Source organism: Danio aesculapii, chromosome 5, assembly GCF_903798145.1.
Source record: "Danio aesculapii chromosome 5, fDanAes4.1, whole genome shotgun sequence".
Taxonomy (NCBI): Eukaryota; Metazoa; Chordata; class Actinopteri; order Cypriniformes; family Danionidae; genus Danio; species Danio aesculapii.
The window spans coordinates 25548844-25563421 of NC_079439.1; the positions used below are offsets into that span (position 1 = coordinate 25548844).

Genomic DNA, 14578 nt, shown 5'->3' on the forward strand with positions numbered 1-14578 from the left:
TGAAATTCCGCAGAAGAGCAACAGGTGGTGTTACCTCAAACCGAAAACGTAAAAGAACGAAAAAAAATCATTCACGTCACACTTGAACTGCTGTTTTTCACTGGCTCACGGCCTGATGCTGCAAAACCCCACTGTACGGCGTCAATATTGACTCGAGCCATTGTCGCAGGTCATTGTCACACACTTATTATACAATTAACCTTACTTTATGTGGAGGCTGAATATGGAGTGTGCCGGAGCTATTGTGCATGAGTCATTCTCATGTATGGGATCAGTCTCATTATAAGCAAGAGCAGGAGAATAAAGAGAGGAAACACACTGATGTCTCCTGGTGTTGTGTCGACAATCAAATCAAAATTTAAGTGGGGGCCTCGCTAGAGAGCTGTAGAGTCCAGAGAAAGCCTGAAAGAAGCCAAACATCATACATGCGAGAGACGCAGAGATCCAGAATGACAGATTGGATGGTCGGAGATAAAAGAGAGAGGAAAAAATGAAGTAGGGAGGTGGTGGTGGAGGGGGTGATCGAGAGAAAAGAAAGAGCGATGAACAGAGGGAGGGGAGGAGGACGGTGCTGGAAGAAAAGCTAGAGAGACAGCAAGGGGGGAAAAAAGGGGGTTAGAGAAGAAAGAAGAAAGTAAGAGAGAGAGGGCAGAGGAACAGGGGGGGTTGGTTAGTCGCTGGAGAAAGTTCTTAAGCTTTTTCAATGACAAGCAGATTGAAAGCCCCTCTATTCAGCAGCTCTCCGGCTTCTGTTCTCATGTAAATGGAGTCTGCGGCCTTCCCTCCATCCATCACACTGCCCGGTAGTCCAGCCAGGCCTTTACGAGCCTCCCACTTGCAAAATCACCATGCCCCACAAACACTATGGCCACAGAAGGGGGGGTGGGGAGGCTCGAAGGCCACCTACGCTGTGCGAGAAACTGCCGTTGATGGTGAGGTGCCACCGAATAGCCATGGGGATGAAGCTGACGAAGAGGAAAAAACATTTCGTTCATTACTGCGCAACTCTTCCAGACGACTTTATTTTAGTGAAATGTAATATTTGTGGATTGGCATAGAGTTTTTTTTTCTGTTCAAAGGCAACACAAAACTTTCTGGTAACACTTTGGTTTAGGTCACAATTCATGATATTAACTACTGGCTCATTACCTGCCTATTATTAAGATATGAACTAGTTATAAAGTATGATCTTACTTTATATTCTGCATCCCTAATCCTGCCCAAAACCTAAACTCAACTTCTGCCTTTCTATTGCTAGTAGTAGTATATTAAGCTAGTAGTGTTGTTAATGGTTTGGTAATACCGTGAACTGTGGCCTAAAGTTTTACCAGCTTTCTTTTTCAGCACTAACCAGATGTAGTTTAGTGTTGGCAATAGAGACCTTCAGGTACTTACAAATATTAGATTAGATTTTACTAGGCGTATACTTTAAAAGGCAAACACTATTTAAGTTTGGGTTTTGTTTTTGTCTTTGGAACTATTGCAGTTATATTTGTAGATCAGCTGTGTGAATTTGTGTCCCTCCAGTGTTGAAAACAGGCATTACAGTAGCTCACAAACCTTCAAGTTTATTGTTCGGTTTAGCAGCTTTTCAGATTACCCTAAAGCAGCATTTTAAGCAATTTTCATAAATCTGTCAACTTTTAGCAACTCCTAAAGAGGCTCAAATTATAGAAAAAGGACATATTGTTTCTATGAATTACAGGACCAATTCACTTGTATAGGTATGATTACTACACATTATAATAATTCAGTAATAATTATTAATCTTATTATTAATAATAATTAAAATAGCAATCATAATAATTCTAAACTAATAATAATAGTGTTGCGGTGAGGTGTACAACAGTAGATAAATCATAAGTGATAAGGATAGTTCACCCCCCACCACCCACAAAGAAAAATGCTACCCTTTGAGTATTTTTTTTTTAGGAATGTTTTGACGAATGCTGTAAAGCAGTACCCTTTGACATTCATAGTATGAAAAACAAATATTATTGATGTAAATGGTCACCAGTATCCAACAAATGTTTTCTCGAGTTCAAGAGTAACTGATGACTTTTTTATTTTTGGGAGAATTTTGCATGCAAGTTGTTGTTCCAATTGTTCAACAATAACAGTTATTTAATGATAAATCTTTATTGGCTTACTTATAGTCGTTGTTCAGTTAGGTACACTACCGGTCTAAAGTTTGGGCTCAGTGTGATTTTTAAATGTTTTAAAATAAGCTTCTCCTGCTCACCAAGGCTGCATTTATTTCATCAAAAACATAACAAACAGTAAAATTGTGAAATGTTATCGCAGTATAAAATATTGTTTGTCTATATTATATTATATTGTCTAATATTGTTATTATTATTCATGGTAATAGTAATAAAAGCAATAATAACTTGACTAATAGTTTCATTTAAAAATACAATAAATAAATATTCAGTAAGTATGCATTTTTTACAGTTAATAAATGCTGCCTTGATGAACAGAATAATTTTATTTAAACTATTAAATAAAATTAATAATAATAATAATAATAATAATAAAAATAATAAAAAAACTGACCCCAAATGTTTGACTGGTAGTGTACATTGTAAGAAAACATACTAAAACTTAACAATATACTATATAGTACAATATACTAAAACGTCTGGTGTCTTTCAACCAAGATATTCTGTGGATTTACATTTTATGACAACATGGTGCAATGCCAAATTAAAAACCTTTAATAAAAATGTATATATAAAATATATAGAATACTATATCAATTTGTAATTAAACTGCAAGATCAGTGTTAGCAATTCAAAATGTTTATGTAATAAAAGATAGGGGACTCAAACTAGATTATGCCTGTAAAATACAAAAGTAAATTTGAGATATGCAGGATAGATCACCCAAAAATATTTTTTATGTAGTTTCCAACCTTTGCAGGTTGGAACTCAAATAGTTTCCAACCTTTGCAGGTTTCTTTCTTCTGTTGAACACAAAAGAAACTGGCAGCCACTGACATCCATATCTGAAACTGTAAAGTAAATATATACCAAGTTTGAATTTGAACATTATAATGTAGTCAATGCGCTAGCTCACCAGAAAAAAATCCAAGTAATGTGCATTTATTGTGTGCCGCCATACACCCAAATCACTTTACAATTATGTAAGGTTCTCTCCACATCACCACAAGTGAAAATGCTGAGACTTGTTATTTTAAAAACACTGAACTGCGACACTAACTAAAATATGTGAATGTTTTTTATAATCAGAACTAGGAAACGGTTTGACAAGGTAGGCTGTAGCTTTATTGAAGTTTCCCCCTCCTCCAAAACCAAAATCAATTTACAAAATAACTTAAATGTAAAAAATAAACCAATAATGTTGTAATATGATATTTCCATCACATTTTAGTACCACCTTCAGTCAAAAGTCATCTGAATAAAACCTTTCAAACGTTTCGATTCTGAAAGCCTTCTCTCAGACATCTTCCATCTTCTATAATACCGCTCAAGGGTGATTAAATAGCTCTGGCACAGTTTTACAGCAAACAGTACAGCAAGTACACAAACTACTTGGATTTTTACAGTCCCAGTAGCTGAATCTGAAAGAGATGAATCAAATCTTACCAAAGCGTTTCATATCGGTTTAAAAGCTTGCACACTTTTACCACATGGCTCAAGTACATTAGCAACATGAGGTGTGCTCTAAAAAAAACATCAATGCGCAGAAGCCAGAAAACAGGAACTGTAGTCCAGTTACCCTGCCAAAAACATCTTATGATTTCCAACTAAAAACTGAGCCCAGAATGAATATTTAAGAGCAGTGAGAGAACATGCTGCTTTGAGCCCATATTTCAACACGTTTATGACGATAGTTTATGGAGATAGAGAGAGATGAACATTCAGCATCTGAGATTTATAAAATTTGATCAATTTTGGGGAAGATGAAAACGACTGACTTGCAATTGTGGAAGAGCAGGGAGTTACATGTGCCCTACTCCAGCTAGAAGTGCTTTATTAAAGATATAGGGATTGTGGGGGGGGGGGGGGTGGAGAGAGGGGGTGTTTCTAGATCTCAAGCTCTAGATCAGATCAGCCACATTCATCGGCATCTCTTCTACGGTGGTGTTGTAGAAGGTCTCGATGTCCCTCAGGGTCCGCTTGTCATCTTCAGTCACCATGTTGATGGCCACACCCTTCCTGCCGAAACGGCCTCCTCGACCAATCCTGCGATGAGCACAGACCATCCATGTGTTTAAATGTAAATAATTAGCATAAAGTCGCATCGAAAATAACCGTTTAGCTAAAGTCAAGCTCAAGTCAAACACAAACCTATGAATGTAATTCTCACGGTTGGTTGGCAAGTCATAGTTGATCACCAAAGACACCTGCTGGACATCAATACCTCTGGCCTGTAAATAAGCAAAGACATGAGAGAATAAATTTACCAATCGAATCTTTTATTTTTAAATTCACTTTTAACAACAGTTGACTTACAATCCCTGCCAACATTCACACTTAACTCTTTCCCCACTACTGATGAGATAACTTTTTAATTGAGATAACACTTCCCCGTAGTTGAATTTTAATGGCAATTCATGTTCTAATTGTATTAAGGTAAGGAAAGCCCTTGTGCATGCACAGAATGTGTTACGAGATTTCGTACTGGGTCTTCCCAGGTGTGAAATACAAAGACGATCAGAGGAAGTGTAGGTCAGATCTAAAAACGAAGAGGTAAACAACTGAACAGGGAAGCGTAGCTTGACTCCAGACCTTGATTCTCAGATCACTCATGATTTGACTATTTTGGATCTATTTGGGGCGAAGAATGAAAAACAGATCCCCTTACATACACAGAAACTTCTAATGTTGTGGACAGAGCAATAACCAGTGTTGGGGAAGCTACTTGAAAAATGTAGTGAGCTAAGCTATTAACTACTCAAAATGTAGCTTAACTACACTAAGGCCCAATCCCAATTCTATTTTTGTACCCCTACCCCTTCCCCTTGAAACTGAGTGTGAAGGGGAAGGGCTTCAAAATTTACCCCTAAGAAATGGGACAGCACTAATTGGAGCGATGCTACTTCCCAACACTGGCGATAACTCAATCTCATTCTCACCTTCCTTCAGCTTATTCCCCTTGAAAAAATTGAATACATTAATAAAGCATAGAATGATATATTGATATATGCTTATGTACTCATAGCAGAAAACCTTCTGAGGGCTGTCAAGTTTAGGGGAATCACATACATGCTGGCAGTGGCTGTCAACACTTTTTAAAATGGATTTATTTTTAATGTATTTATTTAAACCCTGGTGAAGAAAGATTATATCTTTATACATCATAAAATATGTGTAGCTAAAGCTTTGGAGAAGGATAAAATGACCAATCCATAGAAGAACGCAGTATATTTATATATTAGAAACAATAATTACTCCAAAGCAGTAGAGGGTGCTGTGGAGTCCAAGAAGTCTGATGACCTCATCTGGAATTAATCGGGAAGTACAGAACAAATGTAGCAGATTAGTTGAGATGCACTGATGTATTTGCTCACCAGCAGATCTGTGGTAATAAGGACACGACTAGAACCAGAGCGAAACTCCCTCATGATCAGGTCACGGTCCTTTTGGTCCATGTCTCCATGCTGATAAAGATGACACATGATTATCACACACCAATCTGTACATGCATCCTTGACATTTGTTCATGTATTCATTATGCTTAAAGAGAGAAGAACAATCCAACAATCAATCTGTAGAGTCAATAATGCAAGAAACGTAATCTTTCTTTCTAAACTAAGGTTATTTCTGAATAAAATTGGCGCTTCTGTGTTAAGTTTGTATGTCCTCCGGGTGCACTGATTTCCCCCACAAGTCCGTAGACATGCTCTATAGGTGAATTGGGTAAGCTAAATTGACCTTAGTGTATGTATGTGAAAGGATGTGTATGGGTTTCCCAGTTTTGGGTTGTAGCTGGAAGGGCATCCGCTGTGTAAAACATATGCTGGATAAGTTGGCGATTCATTCCGCTGTGGCGACCCCTGATGAATCAAGGGACTAAGCTAAAAAAGAAAATGAATGAATGAATCCTAAATTTCGTAAATTAAACAATGCTTTAACAAATATAAATAATTGACCAATGTTCTGCGTATTTGGACTATTTGAATTTCATAATTTACCCAAAAATGAATATGACCTCATCATTAATTTTCCTTATGTGGTTTTAAACCTTTATGAGTGTCTTTCTTCTGTTGACTGGTTGATAGGACTTATAGATTTCAATAGTAGAAATAAAAACTACTAGGGAAGTCAAGGAGTCCCAGCAAGTACTTAAATACAGTCAAGACCACCAGAAAAATGTTAATAAAATCCGCTTGATATGAACATTTACAGTGTTTATTTAGCTAGCTCACATTGTTATTCTTAAGATTAATAATTATTCTGTGCAAGTTAATCAACTGACAAAAATGTGTGTTTCGGCAGTCTTCAATTAAAATCTGACCATTTGCTTTCATGTTTGGAGTGATGGTCCTTCTGTTGTCATCAACCTGAGGGTTTCCATAGCAACTGCATGTTAATAGCCTTTTTTACCATTAAGCTAGAGCCATAGAGAGAGAGTTGCGACAACTCCTTTGACTCCAATGGAACGTTTTTTTTTTTCCAACAGCAATGGTGACTCATGAAGCCACTCACTAGTTCCCGAACGTTATTGCTTACAGCAGAGTTACTGCTGAAGATGGCTGGTTGTGCTCAATCTTTCATTACTATGTTATTGACAGGGGTCACTGGCTATGCTTGCATTTCTCCCAATACATTAAGGTGTTCTAAAAGCGGTCCCTGTGTTTTATCAAATATCTCCAATTTATCATTATTCATATATCTCAACCTCTCCAAAGCAACAATGTTTACCAGATCTCTACCCCACAAAGATTGTGTATTTTCTAACAACATATGAATTAACTGCAAAGCACTTCCTTGAACTATTTGAGCCCATATTAATTATTTTGGACTTCTGTTAGTGCAACTCTCCCTCTCTCTCTCTCTCCCTCTCCTTCTTTGGCTCTGCATTAAGCGTTCTATCATGGAATTATGTTAAAAAAGAAAGACCCTATTCCATATTCTGTTTAAGTTGAAAGTACACCAACATACTGAAATAAAAGTCGCAACAACTTCTAATTCATGCAGACTTTAAATATCTAATAGGATCGGTCCCTCTTGGAGGAAAAATCAACAGTTGAAATTCTGTACAAGCAGTCATTGAGTATCAATGAGCTTAGAGTTTGCCATTATTCTGCACTATTTGAACACTTTTAGAACTACTTTTTCATGTTGAATCTGTGTCTGTTGCTGAGATTGGCAATTCAGTTTATGATAATTACATGAAAAGCAAGCAAGAGAAAAAAGCAGCATGAAAAGTCTGCAATGATAAAAGTGATCACCATTACTCAAAGCAAGTTTGCAGTTTTGGTTTTTGACCAAGTATATCCTCCTGAATTCTGATCCATCAATAATAAATACAATATATATGAAATTTAATAACAATTCACATTTAAAATGATATTGATTATTTGGTACTATGATTTCTTCTCACACATTTTAGAGTTGGGCAATTGTAAACCTCCAGCACATGCTTTCAGACAAAGCAGCAATTACTACGCTAGTTCACTAAAAAGCTACACAAAATCTTCTACCATTACTTCTTCTACCAGGACATTAAGCTGTACACAATAGGCATTCACAGGGTCAGTCTTCTCAGATCCAATTACTGCAATACTCTTTCAATTGAATTAAGGGGTATCTATTGCAGAAAATGTAACGTAAAACGAAATCGTGCAGCCCTAGATTGGGGTTTCTGCATGAAAGCGCCCTCTGAGATTAACTACTGATCAAATATGTCATTCTTCCCTGACAAAATGCGCATTACAATCACAGCATTGCTCAGCTGCATTTGCAATTTTACTTAGAAAACAAATAAACAAAAAAAGCCAGCTAACTCAGACACATGAATTTTAACTGATTATAATTCAACACTTTGAGGCTGACACAACAACAGAAGGAATTCGCTGCAGCTAGTTCTTAATGTTGCACAGTCCACTCAAATGAAAATTCCATCATTTAATCACTCGTTCCGGTTTAACCATTACACATTTCTTTTTTCTAAATCAACAATTTAGTTACCAACAAAAGCAATAACTATAATAATACCACTATATTAGTGTTTACACTAGGGACGTGTGGCACAACACATTTCATTTACATTAAATAGTTGTTCTGTCCTACAGAGTTTAGCTCCAAATTGCCTCAATACACTTGTCTTGAAGTTTGCAGAAGCCAAATAAGATCTTGATTAGCTCTTTAAGTTGTATGAAAATGTAGGTTAGGGGAAAAATATGCAGGATAGTGGTCCTACAGGAGAAGGATTGGACACCACTGGTATAAACAATCCATTTAAAAAAATTAATAAAAAGATTCTAGTAAATAGGTTATGTCCACATGTAAAGTGCCTGCCCTGCATTATGATTACATTAAACATCAGTCACTTATTCAACATCAACCAATATAGATATTGTAATGTAATGTGCATTTTATATAGCACATTAATTCTGTATGGCTTTACACCCAAAGCACTTTTACAATCATGTGAGGGGGTCTCTCATATTTAAACCACTGAATCAATAGGCAAACAATTGGTAAAATCTAAGTGAAATAACACAAAAATCACCACATATAAAGATTTTGTATTCATTAGGAGGCAACAGCTTGCATATCCATGTTTAAACACACTGCTTGTGCACAAAAAACTACAAGAACACATGACAGATGGCATGTACTGACCAGAGCTGAGACGGTGAAGTCCCTGGCATGCATCTTTTCTGTGAGCCAGTCTACTTTCCGGCGTGTGTTGATGAAGATCACAGCCTGAGTGATGGTCAGAGTCTCGTAGAGATCACACAGAGTGTCCAGCTTCCATTCCTGGGGGCAATAAAGAATAATAATATTTAAAACTCAAAATGCAATGAGCTATTAACAGCTACTGCCCAAAATCAATAAGTCTTCACACAAATGATTCATGCATTTCTGTTGCTTTCCAGAAGAATAGTCCCAAATAAGCTGCCAGCACTGTACCTCCTTTTCAACGTTGATGTAGAACTGACGGATACCCTCAAGGGTGAGCTCTTCTTTCTTTACCAGGATGCGCACCGGTTCACGCATAAACTTAGTAGTGACATCCAGCACCTCCGCAGGCATGGTGGCTGACAGCAGCACCACCTGGAGGAAAGAAGGTAGAAGAACATCCTCTTCACATTTAGAAACAAACACAATTGACCTCTTTTACAAAGCTGGCTCTCCTATTGTTACTAGTTAAATGGAATAGTGGTGGAAAGCAGAGTTTCTAGAACAAAGCAGCAACAAAATACATTTAAGTGGTTTCTCAACCCTTTGCCATAGGTTTACATGACATACATTTGTATTTTTAAGTAAAATTGCTTTTATATTAGTGTATTTATTTATTCACTTTTTAATGCCAAGGCTATTTTTACGGTGAACTTCACAGAGAGGTTCAAGATTAACAAAGTTAACAGGTAAACAAAAAAAAAGACATTACAGGTAAATATTAGACAAACATTCTAAAATACATTAGATCAATTGGTTATACTCAATAAAAGCATATTCTCATATGCACCACGTGAAAACATACTGTAGTAATTCATGGTAAATACTATGGTGTTTTTTGTACAATAATATAGTGTATTATACTGTATTACAGTATTCAACAGTTTGTTGTAAATACTATAATAATGCTACAACATACAGTACTATTATGAACTGTAAACTGTAACATACTGTAGTAAATACTGTTTTTACAACAGTAAAGTGTGGTGTACTGTAGTATATTATATACAGTATAGCTGTAGAAATCTAAAATACTGTATTTGGTCATTTGTTTATATTAATAAAGTAGTTAGTACATAGTATATTACTAAATTAGTGCCACAGAAGCTATAGAAATATCACAACAGAATATTTCTAATATTTTACTAAAGCATGTTTCAAAAACACTACAGTAATTACTAGAAGTTACTACACTATAAATAACTATATCATATTTATCCTTACTTGTATGCTTGTACTGAGTTTCTGAAAAATCTCATAGATCTGGTCCTTAAAACCACGACTCAGCATCTCATCTGCTTCATCCAGCACAAACATTTTAATGTACTTAGAAGCTGGAAGAGGGGGTAAACACAAAAACAAAGCGTTAATGACATGACACAGTAATAACATGAAGTAAAGTTTGAAAAAAAAAAGACTTGTAGTTCCCATACATTACTCCTTACTCACAGAGGAACTTCCGGTTAAGCATGTCGTAGACACGACCAGGAGTTCCTACTACAATATGCGGTGCTTCAGCCTGCAGTTTTTGAACCTCATTGCGGACATTGGTTCCACCAATACAGGCATGGCATGTCGCACCCATGTAGTCTCCAAGAGCCAGAATCACTTTCTGGATCTATAAAGAAAAAAATATATTGTAACGTGTATATATACATATATTTATATGAAAAAACATATGTGTACTCAGATTGCATAGTTTTTGTGCCCATTAATTGCATCGTTTACTGCCCATGCACTCAAAACAAAATAACAGCATATTTAAATGTAAGCCTTACTTCAAACAACATGAGACTACTAAGAAATTGTTACGCTAAAGCATAGTAGCCTACAACAGGGTGCGAATTACAGGGGAGTTTGGGGGGAATTGACCCCCCTGATTAATGCTTGATCCCCCTGATGGATGTCAAAACAAGATGTATGAGGGGGTCAGTTCTTTAATACTAAGAAATATTTCACTCTAATATGTATTTTTAAATAACAATGTTAATAATTAAAATAATAGATAATATGAATATACATTTGACCACCCCAAAACCATTGTGAAAGCATAATCGAGCCAATCAGCCTATTCAAGAAAAAAAAAGTCTGAAATTGGAAGATTTTCTGGTAAAATAGTCGTTGGTATCTACATTTAGCCTAAAGGTAAAGTCAAATTAGATGCATAATAACGTTTGTAGTCTGACCTACAGTAACATCTGAAATAGCTAATCTGAAAACACTGTAGGTCAGACTACACAAAACATCCCTTAAAACACTGAAAACTTAAATACGTTTTATTAATAAACTAGATGTAATTAAAAATAAATGCATAAATAACTGAAGCATGTTTTACACAAACTATCTGAAATGTATAATTTGCACACTTTTTTGCACACTTTATAACTTTTGTAAAGGCAGTAAACGGTAGTTTGCAACATAAATCAAAATAAAAATAAGCTGTCGCTCCACTGTGAGCAAAACACAGGTCTCGTCTTAACAGAGCTTCACTTGAGGTTGTAGGCTTGATGCTTCCATTCTTATTTAGAATAGATGTGTACTGCAAAACAGGCTATTCACAGCCACTAAAATAGTGAAATAAAATGATTACTTTGTCAAAAAAAAATGTGCTTGCAGTTTGGAAAGCAAAACACTAGTCCACACTGCTTTCTTTTTTAGTTTCTGATTTTGATGTTATCAGAGGCAAATACAATAGACTCCATGCATGATTACTTCCACATTTGATCTCAGCCTGCAGAGATGCATCTGGCACTGCACCAGAAGCCATTTTCCCTATTGGTGATAACTGTACGAGGATGCCGCAGGAGGGGATGATTTTTTACGCTCATTGTTTACAAGATCTTCCGCAGATTACCGTGAACAACATTAATGAAAACGTGAGACAGACAGCAAATAGTAAAGAAGAGAAGGGCTTTAAATGATACATTTCGAGTTACATTAATAATTTTGAGGGCGACTATTCGACTATATACGCATTTCCATTCTAACACTGTTTGTTCGTCTCAGTTCATACCTGTGTTTGTAATACAATACTTTAATACTATGTAATACCTACTAATCAAATCTGTCAAACTGCCATTTTAAAAGGGTTTTGCTGCTAGTTCGATTCGCTGTAGAACACGCTATGAGGAAGCGTTCATCCATAGGGTCTATAGTAGGGCTGCACAATATATTGTTTCAGCATCAATATCACAATGTGCGAAGTTGCAATAGTCATATCGCAGGATCTCAAGACATTTCAACAGAGATTCAATCGGTTGGGTTTATACATTTATACAGTAAAGGCACTGTTTGTTTTTTACATTTGATTATTGAATTTCTACATCTCAATGCTGTTAGACTCCACTGAAGACCATAAAGTGTTGTTTATTTCACATTTATCTTTGTTCGTTTGTTTTTAAAACGGATATTATTCTGTGTTTTTGTATATTTTTGTATATTTTGTGCAGATGGACTCCCCTACAAAATCATCACTGTGTTAAATTGTTTTAAAGAGTTTTTTTTCAAAGTGGTTATCTTGTGAAATATATTTATAATCGCAGACAAATAAAATATTGCAATGTCAATTTTTTTCCAATATCATGCAGCCCTAGTCTATTGCATTATTATTATTATTATTATTTCAATACATTCGAAAAGTTATTCTTGAAATCTTAGTCTATTAGCATTTTGTTCAGGCAACTTAGGACAGGTCGGGATCGGAACACTTCTCTACCTCTAAAGTGGGGAATGGCTGAAACTTTAAGAAACGCTGGTCTACCAATACAATTATGTAACTGAAAACAGAAAATAAATGTCTAATGGACAACTTCAGTAAGATACATGCATACAAAAATGCGATATGAAAAATTGCTTTATAAAATGAACATTCATTAAAACCAAATGATCACATTGACAAATAAAAAGGCACTGACCTGCTGAGCCAGTTCACGGGTGGGCGCCAGGACCAAAGCTTGAGTGCCCTTCAGCTCTATGTCAATCTGCTGCAGGATCGAGATGGCAAAGGTGGCAGTCTTGCCTGTACCCGACTGGGCCTGTGCAATGACATCATATCCTACAACAGGGAAAGAGGTGGACATGCATTATTGATGATACAGAATGAATGGTTTTCAAGCCTCCAATGATCAGCCATGGCAGCAAAAACTCAACATGGAAACATTCTTCAAAGTCTCTTACCCTTGATGCAAGGGAGGATAGCCCTTTGCTGGATGGCAGAGGGCTTCTCAAAACCATAAGCATAGATTCCCCTGAGCAGAGTCTCACGCAGGTTCATGTCATCAAAGCTGTCCACGATCTCATCCCAGTTACTCTGCAGTCACAAGGAAGTAAATAATTACATGTCAATTAATAAAAAGACCATAGACGAGTTCATCTTTATGTAGTCTCACTCCGAGAACGAATGATTAGCTATTTGTCAATGCATAGCGCATAAAAGAAAACAGGTTGGCAGTTGTTCAGAAAAGGAACTGCTGACCCCCACAGTGAGGACAAGACTGTCAAAACAACTGACAGCACTTTCAGTTTAGTGCCAACCTGTTTATTACAGCTGTGCCAAGAATGACATGCATTATATACATTTTTATTTTTTCCACTAACCTCAATGACTCCATCTGGCTCCATGCCCTCGGGGCCATTGTCTCTGGGTCTGGAAAGAAATGTCACATCATCACCTCATAATAACGTATACTATACTTGAGTAATAATATGTTTACTGTTTTATATATAAACAAATCGCATTTTACAAACACAGCAGTATTCTGGTATTCATCTGTCATTTGTTACACTTGTCAATGCAGACAACCTTCCACGCGAAGTCTTAATGAAAATGTATTTAGATTGAATGCGTGCGAGTGTGTGTATAGGGAAATCAGGCTTTACTAGGGGCCATATATAGAAGGTAATGTGTCGAGCAGCCTGTAGTCTATGAACGCTAATTTAGGTAGCGATATGATTATTAAATGCATCAGATTGACATAACACACATCATTGACAGTCTAATCGTAGTTTGAGCCGTTGAAAAGTATATATCGTTCAACGTCAATTTCCTCACGCAGGCCAGGGTTGCTAAGAGCGCATATGCTAAAAACGGTGGGCATTTTACTACTCGTTTACGACATTCAAGACCACGAAGCACGAGCCACGACCAACAAAATCTAGAAGCGGAACGTCTGTAGCGACTGACAACATGTACGCATGCGACCTGCGGTGTTTAAATAAATACATAAAGATCGTTGAGTTTTCGCGGCCCTACCTCCCTTCATAATCTGCCGACATTATCACAAAGGGCGAGCACACCGCGAAAATGTTTTATATAGTTTAACACTGGCTTCTTGGTCAAACTGTGATTGCTGCATTCGGCCATCAGTCAGAATATGCTCCGCCCTTCGCGTATTCTGATTGGACAATGCAGACGTCAGTCAGTAGTAGTAACCGCCTTTAGGTGTTGGATAACGCTGCAGGGGCGGGACTTGACGTGTTATTCCTGCCCTTGCTGAAATGTAATTGGACTAAAGCTAACCTCAAAATATCATTCGCTTACGGTCACGTAGCAAGCGTCCATTATATCCAGGTATGGCAATGCAGTGTAATCTTACACAGATATACACTATAAATAATAGTATTTAGGTGGTAAATTGTTATTATATTACAAACTACTATTATAGTATAAATTATGTCTGATTATTTCTAAACTGTAAGAGAAC

At 36.6% G+C, this 14578-nt stretch overlaps 1 protein-coding gene across 1 annotated transcript; it reads right to left on the reverse strand.

Moving 5' to 3' along the window:
- Positions 1–3264: 3264 nt before the first annotated feature.
- On the reverse strand, positions 3265–14188 carry eif4a1b (eukaryotic translation initiation factor 4A1B). The gene is made up of 11 exons (XM_056457728.1): positions 14128–14188; positions 13473–13521; positions 13053–13185; positions 12791–12930; positions 10326–10494; positions 10101–10210; positions 9108–9251; positions 8817–8954; positions 5537–5626; positions 4314–4393; positions 3265–4208 (listed from the first exon to the last, which is right to left on the reverse strand). Exons 1-11 carry the CDS (start codon positions 14148–14150, stop codon positions 4064–4066), a joined length of 1221 nt encoding a protein of 406 aa, XP_056313703.1. The 5' UTR covers positions 14151–14188; the 3' UTR covers positions 3265–4063.
- Between the last annotated feature and the right edge of the window lie 390 nt (positions 14189–14578).

Coding starts and splice junctions, on each gene's coding strand:
- eif4a1b (XM_056457728.1), bottom strand. CDS start 14,150: ATGTCGGCAGATTATGAAGGGAG. Junction 13,186..13,472: donor AGCCAGATGGAGTCATTGAG/GTTAGTGGAAAA, acceptor TTGTGACTGCAG/AGTAACTGGGATGAGATCGT. Junction 10,211..10,325: donor GCTTAACCGGAAGTTCCTCT/GTGAGTAAGGAG, acceptor CCCCTCTTCCAG/CTTCTAAGTACATTAAAATG.